The following is a 17,707-nucleotide window of genomic DNA, read 5'->3' on the forward strand; positions in this document are numbered from 1 at the left end:
TATAATTTGTCAGTGTTTTATATGTTGGCCCATTGCTCTTCTGGGTGATCTTATGTCCAGAGCTCAGAAGGTCCAAAATTGGGTAATAATCTTTCCCCTCAGACCACTTTCTCTTGTGTTGTATATCGTGATGAGAGGAGCCACCAGAACTGAAAACACCCTCACACCTAGGAGGGACACAGATCTAACACCTGGTGCAGCATTCATACTAAATCAGCATGGACACTGCCCCTAGACCTCACCACTGCTTTCTAGTGACGTTAAGCCCTGGTCCTCCCAGTCACCAAAGTCAGTCTCTCTTTCCTCTCCTATAGCCCCTGGGGGGGACACCCTTATCATCTCCCTCACAGAGGAAAAATGCTCTCCATTTTTCCTTATGAGTAAAATCTCAACCTTGATTGGCAGTAGGTCAATCTTTTTTTTTTTTTTTTTTTTTTTTTTTTTTGCGGTACACGGGCCTCTCACTGTTGTGGCCTCTCCCATTGCGGAGCACAGGCTCCGGACGCGCAGGCTCAGCGACCATGGCTCACGTGCCCAACCGTTCCGCGGCATGTGGGATCTTCCCGGACCGGGGCACGAACCCGTGTCCCCTGCATCGGCAGGTGGACTGTCAACCACTGTGCCACCAGGGAAGCCCAGTAGGTCAACCTTTTATATTGCCCTGTGCACCAAGCTAGCCTCATCACTAGCTACTCCCAAGGTGCTAAAGCTCTACCATATTAAATTATTTGCATTTTTCAGAAGTCCTCCTCTCTGCCCTCTGTGCCTTTGCCCACGCTGCTCTCTCAGGCAAGAATGCTTTCTCCTCAGTTCCATGTACATAGCCAACTTCTGCTCAGTCTTCAAAATTCAGTTCAGATATATCCGTCTCTGAAAGGCCTGTCCTAAATTTCTCTCCTCTTAGCCACATCCCCAGTTTAGGTTTGGAAGCTTCACCTTGCAAATATTTTTTAAAGTTTGCATTCTTAGGGCATGTTTTAATATGTACTATGTATGAAGGGAATAGCTTGGCATGAAGTGTTGTTTGCAAATCTGGTAAAATATTTTCTTGTGGAAGAGGCACCCCTGTAGGATGAGAAGGTCCAGAGGAGGAAAGTATAGTAAATCAACACAAAAATCAATGTTCGTTGACGGAGGAAAAGGAAGCAACAGCTGGGTAAACAAACAGCTGCGCAAAGAGACAGAAAAATGACAGCAACCATGAACATGGCAGATAGTCCAAAATATTAAAAAAGCAAGTAAATAACAGGAGGAAATGAGTCAACCTACTGGAAAATTGCTGAAACATTTGAACAGGAAGTAACTAATAAGAAAAGTGTTCAAATAAAAGTTACAGAGAAGAAAATTAGAACAAATATTCTGTGTACAAGAAGTGAACTTTTAAAATGAAATATGCTTAAAAGATAAATTAACTTGAAAACTTGTGACTCTTTTTGTAAATGTGGTTTATATGGTACAGACAACATTATAATAATATTAAAAACTTAAAAAGAATAAAATTACACCCTAGGCCTAATTTATTGGTGTGTTGAAAAAAGTAAACTAAAAACTCACAATTGTCTTACTTTACATTTATATGAATATTAAGCTGCCTGACCTTTCAAAAGGAAATATCTAATAACACAAGTAACACATAAATATATTCAGCTTCTAAAGAACAGAAGCATTCCAGATAAGGCTGGACCCTCTTTTACTGCCCTATACCCACTGCTCTCCCCAGAGGTAACCATTGTTTTGAGTTTATTGTGTATCCTTCCAACATTTTCCCATACATCTATATACATATGTGAAAATATATATCTTTATCCTGTATGATAATCCACTATACAAATTGCTGTAGTAATTCTGCATCTTCATCATTTTCATGTAACATTTTGTCTTGGAAATATTTCTGCTTCCTTACAAATGGAGTCATGTTATTAAAGAATTGCCTTGTATTCATAGAATGGACATACCACTGTTTTGCCATTCCCTGAGTGATGGACACTTAGGTTGTTTCTGATTTTCTGCATACTTCAGCAAACATTCATGAATATTAACTTGGTTCCATGTGCCAGACACCCTTCTTAGTGCTCTAGATTTAGGGGTAGACAAAATAAAGTCCCCCTTATATACATTCAAGAGGATACAAACAATAAAGATATATATATATATCTTTGTTTACTATATATATGTAGCAAAATGTCACGTAGTGATAGGTATAATGGACAAATGCAACAAATGTGAGAGAGATGGGGGTGGTCAGGAAAGATTTATTTGATGTGCTTTCATTTGAGCCAAGACTTAAAAGAGAAGTGAGGGAGGTTCTATAAATATCAGAAGCACCCTCAGAGAAACGGAAGTGCTGGGTCAGTAGGTGTGCATGTTGAAGATGCCAAATCACCTTCCAAACTGTAACAATTCATACTTCCATTTGAAGCATAAAGTACCCCTTTTTCATACTCTTTCTAATACTTGTTATTATCATGTTCCTTAACTTTTACCGATTGGATATGTAGAAAACTGTTATTTCACTGTAGTTTTAATTGTTATAGTTTTTAAAAATTGATATAAATGTATAATTTGAATGCTAGTGAGGTTGTGCCTATGTTAATATGTATGTTGGCCCTTTGAATTTCCTCATCTCAGACTCAACAGCTCATTGTGCATTTGTCTATTGTGTTATTTGTATATTATTGATTTTTATTGTTTGTATCCTGGATATTAATCCTTTGGGGGTTTTTTGCTTTTTTTAAACATCTTTATTGGAGTATAATTGCTTTACAGTGGTGTATTCGTTTCCGCTTTATAACAAAATGAATCAGCTATACATATACATATATCCGCATATCTCCTCCCTCTTGCATCTCCCTCCCACCCTCCCTATCCCACCCCTCTAGGTGGTCACAAAGCACCAAGCTGATCTCCCTGTGCTATGCAGCTGCTTCCCACTAGCTATCTATTTTACACTTGGTAGTGTATATATGTCAGTGCCACTCTCTCACTTCGTCCCAGCTTACCCTTCCCCCTCCCCGTGTTCTCAAGTCCATTCTCCACGTCTGCGTCTTTATTCTTGTCCTGCCTCTACGTTCTTCAGAACAACTTTTTATTTTTTCTTAGATTCCATAAATATGTGTTAGCATGCGGTTAATCCTTTGTTATGCATGTTGTAAACATTTTCTCTCAATCTGTTGCTTGTCTTATTAATTACATAACCTTTATCTTATAGAAATATTTAATTTTGAAGCAGTCATGTTTACCCATCTTTTCCTTTATGGATTTTGCTTTTAGTGCCTTATTTAACAAGGCCGTTTGTATCCCAAGGTCTTAAAAGTATTTTCTTATATTTTCTTCTAATTTTAGAATATATTTTTATTCCATCTGGAACTTAATTTTCTGAACACTATGAGGGAGGAATTTATCTTAGTTTCTATTATTTGGCTTGCCAGTTGTCCCAGTACAATTTATGGAAGTCAGTTTTTATGAATTGGTTTGAAATGTCACTTTCATCATATAGAAAATCCCTAAATATGCCTAGTTACATTTTTAGACTCTTTACAGATTGTCTGCTCTTTCATGGATTCTGTTGTGTTTTTATTACTATAGTTTTATAATCAGTTTTGATATTTGGTAAGTTAAGTCCTTCCTGTATTCTGCTTTTATCTAAAATTGCCTTGAGTATGTATACTTGATTTACCTTTTATGTGAATTTTAGATTCATCATATAAAATTTTATTTTAAAATAATATTGGAATTTTGGTTGAGATTGCATTGAACCTATAAATTTATTTGGGGAGACATCTTTCAGTATTCATTATTGTCTCCATAAAAATGTTATATATTTATTTTTAGGTTTCTTTCAAGGTGTTTGGGGACATGTTGCTATTACAAATAAAACCTTTGATACTATGTTTTTTTTTAATATGTGCTTGCTCTTGTGTAGGGAAACTATGGATTTTTTAAGACTTTATTTTTTCAGAGCGGTTTTAGGTTTGCGGCAAAATTGAGAGGAAAGTACAAAGATTTCCCATATGTCCCCAACCCCACACGTGCCTAGCCTCCCCCATTATCAACATCTCCCACTAGAGGTACTTTTGTTACCATTGATGAACCTACATTAACACATTATAATCACCCGAAGTCCATAGTTTGCATTGCAGTTCAGTCTTGATATTGTACATTCTATGGGTTTGGACAAATGTATAGTGACATGTATCCATCATTACAGTATCATACAGAATATTTTCACTGCCCTAAAAATCCTCTATGCTCTACCTATTCATCCCTCTCTCCCCCTCCAACCCCTGGCAACCACTGATCTTTATGTTATACTATATCTGTAGCTTTGCCTTTTCCAGAATGTCATATACTTGCAATCACACAGTGTGTAGCCTTTTCAGATTGGCTTCTTTCACTTAATAATCTGCCTTTAAGGTTTCTCCCTGTCTTTTAATGACTTCAGAGCTCATTTCATTTTAGTGTTGATCATATTCTGTTGGATTGAAATAATACAGTTTCTTTATCCATTCACCTACGGAAGGACATCTTGGTTGCTCCCAAGTTTTGACAATTATGAATAAAGCTGCTATAAGTACATGTGTACAAGTTTGTATGTGGACATAAGTTTTCAACATCTTTGAGTTGAAGGAGCACAATTGCTGGATGGTGTGGTAAGTGTGTGCTTAATTTTGTAAGAAACCACCAAACTGTCTTCCAAAGTGGCTGTACCATTTTGTATTCCCAACAGCAGTGAATGAGAATCCCTGTTACTTCACGTCCTCACAAGTATTTGGTGGTGTCAGTGTTCTGGATTTTGGCCATCCTCATAGACGGGTAGTGGTATCTCATTGTTGCTTTCATTTGACTATCCCTGATAATGTATGATGTGGAACATCTTTTCATATGCTTATTTGCCATCTGGTGAGATGTCAGAGTCTTTGGCCCATTTTGTAATTGAGTTGTTTGTTTTCTTATTGTTGAGTTTTAGCAGTTCTTTGTATATATTAGATAACAGCTCTTTATCAGCTGCATATTTCGCATATATTTTCTCCCAGGCTGTGGCTTGTCTTCTCATTCTCCTGACATTGTCTTTCACAGAGCAGAAGTTCTTAATTTTAATGAAGTCCAGCTTATCAATTATTTCTTTCATGGATTGTGCCTTCGGTGTTTTATCTAAAAAGTTATCGCCATACTCAAGGTCATCTAGATTTTCTCTTGAATTGTCTTCTAGGAGTTTTATAGTTTTGCATTTTACATTTAAGTTTATGTTCCATTTTGAGCTAATTTTTGTGAAGAGTGTGAAGTCTGTGTCTAGATTCATTTTTTGGCATGTGGATGTCCACTTGCTCCCGCACCATTTGTTAAAACGACTGTCTTTGTCCCACTGTATTGCCTTTGCTCCTTTGTCAAAGATCACTTTGCTCCTTTGTCAAAGACCCACTGTATTTATGTGGTTCTATTTCTGGGCTCCCCATTCTGTTACATTGATCTATTTATTCTTTTACCAATTCCATACTGTCTTGATTTCTGTACCTTTATAGTAAGTGTTGAAGTTGGGTAGTGTCAGTCCCCCAACTTCATTCTTCTCCTTCAATATTGTATTGGCTACTCTCAGTCTTTTGCCTCTCCATATAAATTTTAGAATCAATTTGTTGATATCCACAAAAGAACTTGCTGGGATTTTGATTGGGGTTGCACTGAATCTATAAATCAAGTTGGGAAGAACTGACATCTTGAGAATATTGAGTCTTCTTATTTGTAAACATGTGATGTCTCTCCATTTATTTAGTTCCTCGATTTTTATTTAGTTCATTAGAGTCTTGTAGTTTTCCTCACACAGATCTTGTACATATTTTGTTAGATTTATGCCTAAGTATTTCATTTTGGGGGTTGCTAGTATAAATTGTATTGTGTTTTTTATTTCAAATTCCACTTGTTATTACCGATATATACGAAAGCAATTGACTTTTGTATATTAACCCTGTATCTTGCAGCCTTATTAGTTTTTTCAATTCTTTCAGATTTTCTACATGTCATCTGAAAAAACAGTTTTATTTATTCCTTCTCAATCTGTATACCTTTCACTTCCTTTTCATATCTAATTGTATTAACAATGACTTCCAGTATAATGTTGAAAGTAGTGGTGAGATCCTTGACTTGGAGACATCCTTGGCTTGTTCCCAACGTTAGTGGGAGGGCTTCAAGTTTCTCACCATAAAGTATTACGTTAGGTGTAGGTTTTTTATAGATATTTTTTAATCAAGCTGAGGAAGTTCTCTCCTAGTTTAACTATGGATTTTTAGAAGTTGATCTAGACTTTATTGGTTTTAATAAATAATTTTTCAGTTGGTTCTCTTATATATTCTAGACAGGTAATTATATCATCTGTAAATATTGACTTCCCCTTGTAAACATACTTGAAATATGTTTTCCAGTGCAGTATGTATATTTTTATGTGGTTGATGATCTGGACTTTATGATAATAATTGTTTTAATATATTTATGTATATATATCATACTATATATTTTCTTGTGTGACATAACGTGGTCATTTTAGAAACTTTCTATTCATGTTTAAAAATAATAGACGTTTTAAAATTAAAGTCTTAATTATGATTGTGGGTTTGTGAATACCTATCTATCTGAATTTTAAGCAGTTTTGCTGAATATATATATATATATATATATTTTTTTTTTTTTTGCAGTACGCGGGCCTCTCACTATTGTGGCCTCTCCCGTTGCGGAGCACAGGCTCCGGACGCGCAGGCTCAGCGGCCATGGCTCACGGGCCCAGCCGCTCCGCGGCATGTGGGATCTTCCCAGACCGGGGCACGAATCCGTGTCCCCTGCATCGGCAGGCAAACTCTCAACCACTGTGCCACTAGGGAAGCCCGCTAAATATATTTTGAAACTATCTTGTTAGGTGCATAAAGTTTCTGGACTGTTACACTTTTGGGTGGTGTTGTTCATTGGATCAATATACATTAGTTTATATTTTTAATTTATTTTATTGAAGTATAGTTGATTGACAATGTTTTGTTAATTTTTGCTGTACAGCAAAGTGATTCAGTTATACACATATATATATTCTTTATTTTCTATTTTTATGATTTAAAAATTTTAATATCTATTTTACCAAAATATTATGTGTATAATACATAGTTTTCAAGATCAAATAATATGACTGCTTTCAAATAGAAAGCAGCAATCTCCTGTCATACACTCCCGCAAGAAGTGTTTCAAGGCCTTCAACTTCTCTAGCTGATATTTCTCTTGTTACGTTTTAAAGCAGCATGCTTAATTGCAATTAAAATTTTTTCCATTTATCTATAGATATTTTATGAAAAAATTAAGATTTTTCTCTCTTGAAGTGCTCCTCACAGCACCACTCCCCCATACACACTTACACTTTCTTGTTCTCTCAGTACAGATATATCACAATCAAATCAATAGTCAGTGCTTATCTTAGTGTCTATCTAAGTACTGTTCACATCTGAGACAAAAAGTCTATTACAAGTATTTAATATCTGGTTCAACTTTTAATTTTTCCCCAGAGTAAATAAAGGCTTTCCATGCAACAGTCACTAATTCATCTCCAGACTCCCATTAGAGCTGCAAATCTTCTTTCATTACTGCCTACATACTAGTCTGTCAGAGTCACTTTTTTGTTGTTGAGACATGCTTTTATTTATTTATTCATTTATTTTTTTGTTAGCATGCGGTATTTGTTTTTCTCTTTCTGACTTCACTCTGTATGACAGACTCTAGGTCCATCCACCTCACTACAAATAACTCAATTTCGTTTCTTTTTTTCTTTTTTGCCCTCTTTATTTTTGATTTTTTTTAACACCTTTACTGGAGGATAATTGCTTTACAATGGTGTGTTAGTTTCTGCTTTATAGCAAAGTGAATCAGCTATACGTATACACAGATCCCTATATCCCCTCCCTCTTGCGTCTCTCTCCCACCCTCCCTATCCCACCCTTCTAGGTGGTCGCAAAGCACCAATCTCCCTGTGCTATGTGGCTGCTTCCCACTAGCTATCTATTTTACCTTTGGTAGTGTATACATGTCCATGCCACTCTCTCACTTCATCCCAGCTTACCCTTCCCACTCCCCATGTCCTCAAGTCCATTCTCTACATCTGCGTCTTTATTCCTGTCCTGCCCGTAGGTTCTTCGGAACCTTTTTTTTTTAGATTCCTTATATATGTATTAACATACAGTATACGTTTTTCTCTTTCTGACTTACTTCACTCTGTATGACAGACTCTAGGTCCATCCACCTCACTGCAAATAACTCAGTTTCTTTCTATGGCTGAGTAATATTCCACTGTATACATGTGCCACATCTTCTTTATCCATTCATCTGTTGATGGACACTTAGGTTGCTTCCATGTCCTGGCTATTGTAAATAGAGCTGCAATGAACATTGTGGTACATGACTCTTTTTCAGTTATGGTTTTCTCAGGGTATATGACCAGTAGTGAGATTGCTGGGTCATTTGGTAGTTCTATTTTTAGTTTTTTAAGGAACCTCCATACTGTTCTCCATAGTGGCTGTATCAATTTACATTCCCACCAACAGTGCAAGAGGGTTCCCTTTTCTCCACACCCTCTCCAGCATTTATTGTTTGTAGATTTTTTGATGATGGCCATTCTGACTGGTGTGAGGTGATACCTCATTGTAGTTTTGACTTGCATTTCTCTAATGATTAGTGATGTTGCGCATCCTTTCATGTGTTTGTTGGCAATCTGTATATCTTCTTTGGAGAAATGTCTGTTTAGGTCTTCTGCCCATTTTGGGATTGGGTTGTTTGTTTTTTTGATATTGAGCTGCATGAGCTGCTTGTAAATTTTGGAGATTAATCCTTTGTCAGTTGCTTCATTTGCAAATATTTTCTCCCATTCTGAGGGTTGTCTTTTCGTCTTGCTTATGGTTTCCTTTGCTGTGCAAAAGGTTTTAAGTTTCATTAGGTCCCATTAGTTTATTTTTGTTTTTATTTCCATTTCTCTAGGAGGTGGGTCAAAAAGGATCTTGCTGTGATTTATGTCAAAGAGTGTTCTTCCTCGGTTTTTCTCTAAGAGTTTTATAGTGTCTGGCCTTACATTTAGGTCTTTACTACATTTTCAGTTTATTTTTGTGTATGGTGTTAGGGAGTGTTCTAACTTCATTCTTTTACATGAGGCTGTCCCAGTTTTCCCAGCACCACTTATTGAAGAGGCTGTCTTTTCTCCATTGTATGTTCTTGCCTCCTTTATCAAAGTAAGGCGACCATATGTGTGTGGGTTTATCTCTGAGCTTTCTATCCTGTTCCATTGATCTATATTTCTCTTTTTGTGCCAGTACCATACTGTCTTGATGACTGTAGCTTTGTAGTATAGTCTGAAGTCCAGGAGCCTGATTCCTCCAGCTCTGTTTTTCTTTCTCAAAATTGCTTTGGCTATTTGGGGTCTTTTGTGTTTCCATACAAATTGTGAAATTTTTTGTTCTAGTTCTGTGAAAAATATCATTGGTAGTTTGATAGGGATTGCATTGAATCTGTAGATTGCTTTGGGTAGTAGAGTCATTTTCACAATATTGATTCTTCCAATCCAAGAACATGGTATATCTCTCCATCTATTTGTATCATCATTAATTTTTTTCATCAGTGTCTTATAGATTTCTGCATACAGGTCTTTTGTCTCCTTAGGTAGGTTTATTCCTAGGTATTTTATTCTTTTTGTTGCATTGGTAAATGGGAGTGTTTTCTTAATTTCTGATTCAGATTTTTCATCATTAGTGTGTAGGAATGCAAGAGATTTCTGTGCAATTTTGTATCCTGCTACTTTACCAAATTCATTGATTAGCTCTAGTAGTTTTCTGGTAGCATCTTTAGGATTCTCTATGTATAAACATCCTTTTAGAAACTATCTTTTTCTCTCATTGAATCTGATTGATGGCTTTCTCAGCCTGCTGTGTGAAATGTCTTCCTGGAGATTTCCTTTACCAGAATGCATCTGTTGTTATATGTTCTAATTACTAACAGCTCTTTCTTATTACCTAATTTTTTTTTTCATTTTATAGCATCTAAGTCTTAGTTCATGGGTGCAAATATTAATTAATATTTAATATTTCTAAACAAACAAATTATAGACTTTTAAGAGTTTTCTTCTGCCTCTTTAATGATCTTGTTTTTTTCTGAGTTCTTTCGTTCTTCCATTCTGTTCTCTGACTTTCGTGTTGGAGGCTTTCCTTCAATGTCTTCTGATCTTGACTATCTGTTCTTGTTTGGAGACTGGAAGCTCTGTGCAGGGACTGGGCCTGTTGACAGGTGGGCTTCACTCTCAGTTGAACAGAAGGTGGCAAGGTGGCTTTCTCTTGGGTGACTCCCAAGTGTCATAATCTACAGGTCTCTCTCTTGGCCCTCCATTGGCCTGGCTGCCAACACTGTATGAATTGAAAAGAATCCCCAGTTCCCTGTGGGCTGGGCCAGGTATCATCTGGGCACACAGCCACTGTTCCTCCCTAGAGGCTGACACTACCTCTCCACTACACACAGTGATAATTGGCCAGTGCAGGATTTTAGGGTTCGACCCACCTGCATGTTCCTGCTGCCCTATAATCTGAACAATAACCTTGTTGATTGTTCCAAGACACCCACCTTCTCCAGTATCTCCTGCCTTAAGGAATAGGGCACAACTACCTTTTAGAGTAATGCTTGGCAACTTAGTTTATGTTCTGCTTTCCTTCTATAAGCTTTCTGTTTTCAGAAGTATTCCAGATGTGGGGATTGACTGAAGGTTTGCCTTTTCTTTTTTTTAGGATAAAGGTAGATTTTTTAAAAAAACATCTTTTCTCTTATTTCTAGAGATTTGCTCTAGGAGGGGAGTGCTGGGCCCTTACCTTCCCTGATTCTATTCAGTTTGCACCTTGACTGGCAACCTGAAGCTGAACATTTTAATCTTTTATTAATCACAATTCCCTTTTATTGTCTGTATTTTTGTCCATTTTCATGTCAATATACCAATATATTTAGACTATAATGTTGTCAGTATTAACATTCTGTTTGTCATGTTGGCTGAAAATACTTTCTGGAGTCATTTCCTTTCTTTATTTCAGTTATGTTCTTTTTTGTCGTAATGAAATTTCACATCTTAACATAATCAATTTTGTCAATATTTTCCTTTGTAGAAGATATTTTGTAAATGATAAGTTCACAATTGTTTTTGTTAGTTTTTCTTGTTTTCTTTATGTAGACTTTAAATATTTATCTTACGTATCTTGAAATTCTAAAAAAATTTCTTGTCAAGTATGAATCTGTCCCCCCTCAAATTTTCAAATTGTTAACTAGTTATCTTGACTAGTTATTTTTATTAACTAATTTAAAAATTTTCATCATTGTTTCTATTATCACATATTAAATTCATTTGTAAAATGTGCTATATTTCTGTACTTTGTGTTATATTTTTCTATTATGTGCCCATATTCTTTATATATTAATCACTTCTATTTTTAATACTTTATTGACTGGTCAGTTTCATTTTTCTTCTTTTTCAATTATTATTTAATAGTTTTCCATTCATACAGTATACAACAATTCTGAGCTATTCTGAAGAATGAGGTAGATAAAAATAATAAAACATAATATATAAGCTGGTTTTTTAACCATGCCAATAAAATTAGGAGTACAGTAGATCCAAGATGTGTGTTCCTTTTCAAAGTTAAAACTCAAGGAAGGAAAACTACCTTCTTCAAGAACAATCAGTCAGCTTTAAGACAGGGAACATAAAATGAATTGCCTTGATTTTATTGGAGCTGTCTGTAATTCTCATTAGTATGTAGTCCACTACAAAAATAAGGAGAAGTTCCTTCAGCCAGAAGAGCCCTGTGGAATAGAAACCATTCTGCACAGCAGTAAGGAGGGAATGGAAGCAAGAAAGGGAACAAGCGGAAGTGTAGTAACTGTTCTAGGATGTTGATGGTGAAATGAGAGAACTAGAGGGTAGCTCTGGGAACACTCTAGGCATATGTTGAATTTTCTTTTATTAAGTTAGAGCCATGTTTAGAAGAGAGAAGGGAATAATTCAGTAGAGATGGAGAGGTTGATTGTTTTAAAGAGGGGAGACCCACTAGGGAGTGTGAAACAGCCTGTTTCACAGAGGAGAAGACTCAGAGAGGAAGAAGGAGCAAGGACAAAGTTAGAAGATGTAAAGAAAGAGATGCTGAGGGAAAGGTGCAGAGAGTTAGATAGCTTACATTGATGGTGTCGATCTTCTAAATAAGTATAGCCTCTGGACACATGCATCAGAATCAGCAGGGAATGCTGGGTAAAAATTCAACTCCCTGTATCTCTCTCCTCAGAATCTAGGAATCTGTGATACAGCTTATTCTAACTAAAGTTTGAGAACCATAGTTCAGATGAAGTAGGAAGTTATCTGCAGCGTGTATCTACACGATTGGGAAAGTGTTAGTGAGCAGCAAATGTGGGCAGGCAATGGAGAGAATAAAAGAATTATTAAGCAGAGCCTATTGAAGTTGGGAAGCAGGAGTTTGTGTTGGAGAGGCTAGCCCAGCTCCAGAGTATGGATCAGTGTCTTCCATGCCTTCTTTTAGGGTAAAGTTATTGCACCTAAAAACCCTGTTGTCACTTCTCTGTCAGAGCCCAGGGAAAATTGCTAAGGCAGACTGCTGAATCGAGGACATGAAGAAAACTTGAGGAATTTCCCTTCCTTTGGGCTTAAGAAGAACATCTTTCTTGGCAGGCAGAGTTCATAACATTGAATGCGACATAAAATCCTGTGGACTTGTGTATTCAGAATTTCAGTTTCACATATTTCTGATGAGCCCTGCCAACCTGTCAGGCCAGACTTCCCTTTTCTGGTAGCGGCTCAATTCCATTCTCAAATGCTGCTTCTTCACCTGCACATAACCCAAGACAGGTGACTTCCGTTTGTGAAAGAACAAGAAGTTACAAGGCACTCACTGTCTTTTTGTCCTTTTTCACTTGAGCTACATCAGCAACCTCTTAACTGGTCTCCAGACCACCAGCCTCTTCCTTCCCCAGATCACCAGAGTCACTTTTTTTGACACAGATTGACAACTAAACAAATGATGAAATGTTTGTAATCCAGGTAGTAAGGGCTCTAAGTACTCACTTCTGTGAAGGTTCTCAGTCATCACAGAGTGCAGCCCAAACAAATGAGAGACACAAGGGTTTTTGCAACATACCTCATCTCCCATCACTGCCTCCACAATCCCTGTCTTGCTTGTTCCAGGGACACAGAATACTCATCATTGTTTCAGGACACTGCACCCTTGCCTATGACCAAGGTGTCCTTTATAGTTTAGTGGTTGTTCTTCCTGCTCTTCCCCTAAGGAGATGTATTTAAATGTCATCCCCTCTCTGTAGCTTTCTTGGAACCCACTCTGTCTCCCAAGGCAGAATTATTTTTTCATCTGTATTCCACAGTAATTTATACAAATATCAACGGTTGTACTTAGAACATTATATTGTGCTCACTTATATTTTTGTTTCACAATTGGACTGGAATTTCCTGAGATCAAAAATTGGGTCGTTAAAATTTTACTTCCCCAATGCCTGATGCATAGGATGTGTACCATTAATTTTAGCTGAATACATTTGAATCAGAGATCCTCTTTCTACGTAATCCAAACTGAAAGAACATAGGAAAGAGGAGTTCTTTGGAGCAAGCAATATGGGCAACTCTTAGTAGCATTTTATAATAGAGACAAGTCTTTCTTTTTCCATGTAATATTATAATATAGCATTCACTGATTAAGCTGAATACTTATAGAATTTCAATGGTAGGAAGTATCTTAGAAGTGATTCCTTTGATTTGCAGATGAGAAAAACAGTCCTGTGCTTACGTCTACCACACAAGTAGCTTTTATCAAAAGCCTATCCAACAACCAACAATCTTTGTGAATTCATGAGTATTAAATCATTTTTACATTCCAGGAAAGTAAATTCTAAAAGAGAACAAAAATGTACAATGCATTTTAGTTCAGAGGGCATCTCATTAAAGAATCTTAACTGGAGTTTAAGATGTTGTGGTGGGGAAAAGTCAGGCTACTTGATGAGAGAGAACTGGTAAGTTCAATGTGGATTTTAAATACAAGAGAAGTGTTTTTCTTGTTTTTTGCTGAGATGATATGAGCTATCAGGGCCATCAGAAGAACGGTAGAGTGGGTATTGATGAGTTTCTTTTCTCCAGGTTTAATTGAGCTTCTTCTTTTTGATAGGTTTCAGAACCTGCTATGGTCCAGAAAGACGTTTGTGGACCACATGAAAGTTTATAACCACAGTTACATCTACATGCCTGCCTTTTCTATGAAGACGGGAACAGAGCCATCCCTCCGGGTTTATTACACACTGTCAGATGTTGGTGCCAATCAAACAGTGCTCTTTGCCAACCCCAACTTTCTGCGTAGCATTGGGAAGTTCTGGAAAAGTAGGGGAATTCATGCCAAGCGCCTGTCCACAGGACTCTTTCTGGTGAGCGCGGCCCTGGGCCTCTGTGAAGAGGTGGCCATCTATGGCTTCTGGCCCTTCTCTGTGAATATGCATGAACAACCCATCAGCCACCACTACTATGATAATGTCCTGCCCTTTTCTGGCTTCCATGCCATGCCAGAGGAATTTCTCCAACTCTGGTATCTTCATAAAATTGGTGCACTGAGAATGCAGTTAGACCCATGTGAGGACACCTCACTCCCACCCACTTCCTAGGGACTGTGGAAAAAGAAAGGACTGAGCCAGGGTATTTTTGTTAGGTTTTCTACGTGACTCCAATAGGGAATGGTCAGGTCGTTTCATGGATTTGCGTGGGCCACTTGGGAAAAACGACAACAAAAACTCAAGGGGAACTCTACTTTTACTGTTGGCTGGAAGGACAAAAAAAGAAGTGAAATGTCCTATGAAATCTTTTATAGCACATGGTGGATATGCAACTAGTAACATGCTGATGAAATGATGTTGGTAAAGCACATTTTCATGCTTCAAGTAGAGATGATACAGTTCACAAATAAGACAAGACTCTAATTGTTGAAGCTGAGGAATTAATCAAGGTATAGTAAATGAAATGCCAGGGTAAAAGTGTTAGTGATTATCAACATGAACTGGCTTAATTTAAAAAAAACCTATCTTATTAAGACTAACATTAGAGCTATAGGTTTTTAAAAAATTGTTATTTATTTTTGCCTTATTTAAGGGCAGTGAGTAGGTGATGGGGTAGATTTTAAAAATCCCTTACTGGATAATATGGATCCAAAATGCTAGAGCTGATTATTGTGATTTGTTGAACCAAGTCTATGTTAACTAGAGTTCCCTTCCCTTCCATTTAAAAAATGTTAAGTAAGAATGACCTCTTCCCCTTTTGTCAGGTCTACTTAGACAATGTGAAGCATTGTTGAATTTAGTCTGGGTTGATTCATTGTCAGGATGAAGAGCCACTTTCCCTCCTCAGAATTTAGGGCATAAACTCAATTTTAGGTGTGCATTATGTAACCTGTTTGCATTATTATTATTTTAGTGCCAAAACCTGCAAATGTGAGTGCACTTATTTGCAAATTGGCAGAATTGTCTTCATAATTTAATGTTTGGAGATGAAGTAAAGCACAATGACATAAAGCTTAGTCTCTGGAAGATAGATTGGAAGGCATATCCTTTTCTATCTACCATGGTATGTTCCCTCCAAGATAAAGAATATGCATGCACACATAAAAGAATGCATATATTTGTGTACCCTCATACATAGTCTCTCACACACGCACTGTTAAACAAAGCTCATTTCTGTGTGATTATGAAAGCCGAACCCACATGACCTGGGATGGCAAAAATCTGTAACTGGTGTTGGAGAGCTACAAATGCATTATGTACTACCTACTACACCTTGATAGGAGAGAAGCCAGCTTACTGCATGCTGCTGTAATGCTCAAACCAGTATGAGATGCAAGCCTTACCCCCAAATCACTCCAAATGAGCAGAATTGGTTTAGTCAGTGTGACTCTTCCCAGCACCTCATGAGTAAGTGCTGTGTTAAGCATGGTCATCAAGGCATGGTTCACACCAGTAAAGGGATGTGAATTAGTAGCTGTTTATTCACTTAGTAACAGGTAGGACTGCTTAGAAGGCTTGTTACCTCAACTTCGACACAACTGCACACAAACTCTGTTGACAGATTACAAGCAGTCAGATGTGTTTACATATAAGAGAAAGGTAAAAGAAACTTCACATGGTCTTTGTGCTTTGGGATGCCTTAATCTAAAAGGAGACAGTAGAAATCACTAACTTTACTTTTAAGTGTCACCAAAATGTAGGTAAACTGTACCCAAAAGTTCTGCTTCATTTTTAATGGTAGAGACTTAGTATACAATATAGACTAAAACAGTTAAACAGGTGGCAGTTTTTGGTGGGTTAATTTAAAGGATACCAAGATAACAAAGCCCTTGGAAAAATTCTACATCATTGGAACAGCCAATTTCTAAAGATGATTGAATATTGAGGTTATTATAGAGATCAGCAGTTAAAACACGGCTGGTTGACATAACACAGAGTCTGTTGATACTTAGAAAGTTAAGAATTTGAGAGTATTCATTCTCTGCAGATCTCATTTGCTCTTTTGATCCTATTTGGCAGCAAAAATGTAATGAGAATGTACTATGAGGGAGTTGCATTAAATATTCGCTGTGTGTACAACCCTGAATATATTTCCTCTTTTGAGCTATTGTTATTACTTAATGACTACCTTAAAAAGGAATATATTTTTAGGTATATGTTTCATCAAAATATAAAAGGCCTAACAAAAAACGTACATAAAAGTTAATAAGATATGTATCACTCCGATTAGTGCTTTAATTATTAAAACTGTTCAGGTGTAACTAATGAGCTCCATAGAACCCATGTGTCACAGTTCCATTGGAGATGCCTTCTGGAAATTTTACATCTTATGATTCCTGGGCTAGGTTTATGCAATAGATTTGTACGGTGGTTAGTCTATACATTTGGGGTTTCTGAAAGGCAAAACAGAAATGGCCCAAATCGATAAAGTGTAATTAGATCAGGGCTTCTTAATGGGGTGATTCCCCTCCCCCATCTGGTGACACTTGGCAATGTCTGGAGACATTTTTTTTTTTTATTTTTATTTATTTATGGCTGTGTTGGGTCTTCGTTTCTGTGCGAGGGCTTTCTCTAGTTGCAGCAAGTCGGGGCCACTCTTCATCGCGGTGTGCGGGCCTCTCACTATCGCGGCCTCTCTTGTTGCGGAGCACAGGCTCCAGAGGCGCAGGCTCAGTAGTTGTGGCTCACAGGCCTAGTTGCTCCGCGGCATGTGGGATCTTCCCAGACCAGGGCTCGAACCCGTGTCCCCTGCATTGGCAGGCAGACTCTCAACCACTGCGCCACCAGGGAAGCCCTGGAGACATTTTTGATTGTCATGATTTGGAGGGTGCTGCCAGCATCTAGTGGCTAGAGACCCGGGATCCTGCTAAACATCCTACAATGCACGGAGCAGCGCCCCCTGCCCCCCCAACAAAGAATTCCCCACTTGAAAATGCCAATAGTGCCAAGGTTGAGAAACCCTGGATTAGACCAAAGTGATATTTTGATTGTTCCATATTGTCTTCAGTTAAGGATACACATACACGCTCACATCATTCAAAGTAGGACTACAATTTAATGAGAATGTTTTCTTAGAGTAGGTTACAGTTTGGCATTATTATATAGTGAT

At 37.4% G+C, this 17,707-nt stretch overlaps 1 protein-coding gene across 1 annotated transcript in view; it reads left to right on the forward strand.

Annotated features, from left to right (window-relative positions):
- Window positions 1-15,109, forward strand: part of ST8SIA1 (ST8 alpha-N-acetyl-neuraminide alpha-2,8-sialyltransferase 1) — a 157,975-nt gene extending 142,866 nt beyond the window's left edge. Inside the window, exon 5 of the mRNA XM_032645800.1 lies at window positions 14,223-15,109. Within this exon, the coding sequence (XP_032501691.1) occupies window positions 14,223-14,709 (487 nt within the window). The 3' untranslated portion in view covers window positions 14,710-15,109. The remainder of the gene's footprint in view (window positions 1-14,222) is intronic.
- Window positions 15,110-17,707: the final 2,598 nt, after the last annotated feature.

The sequence above is a fragment of the Phocoena sinus genome, chromosome 10 (genome assembly GCF_008692025.1).
Source record: "Phocoena sinus isolate mPhoSin1 chromosome 10, mPhoSin1.pri, whole genome shotgun sequence".
Taxonomy (NCBI): domain Eukaryota; kingdom Metazoa; phylum Chordata; class Mammalia; order Artiodactyla; family Phocoenidae; genus Phocoena; species Phocoena sinus.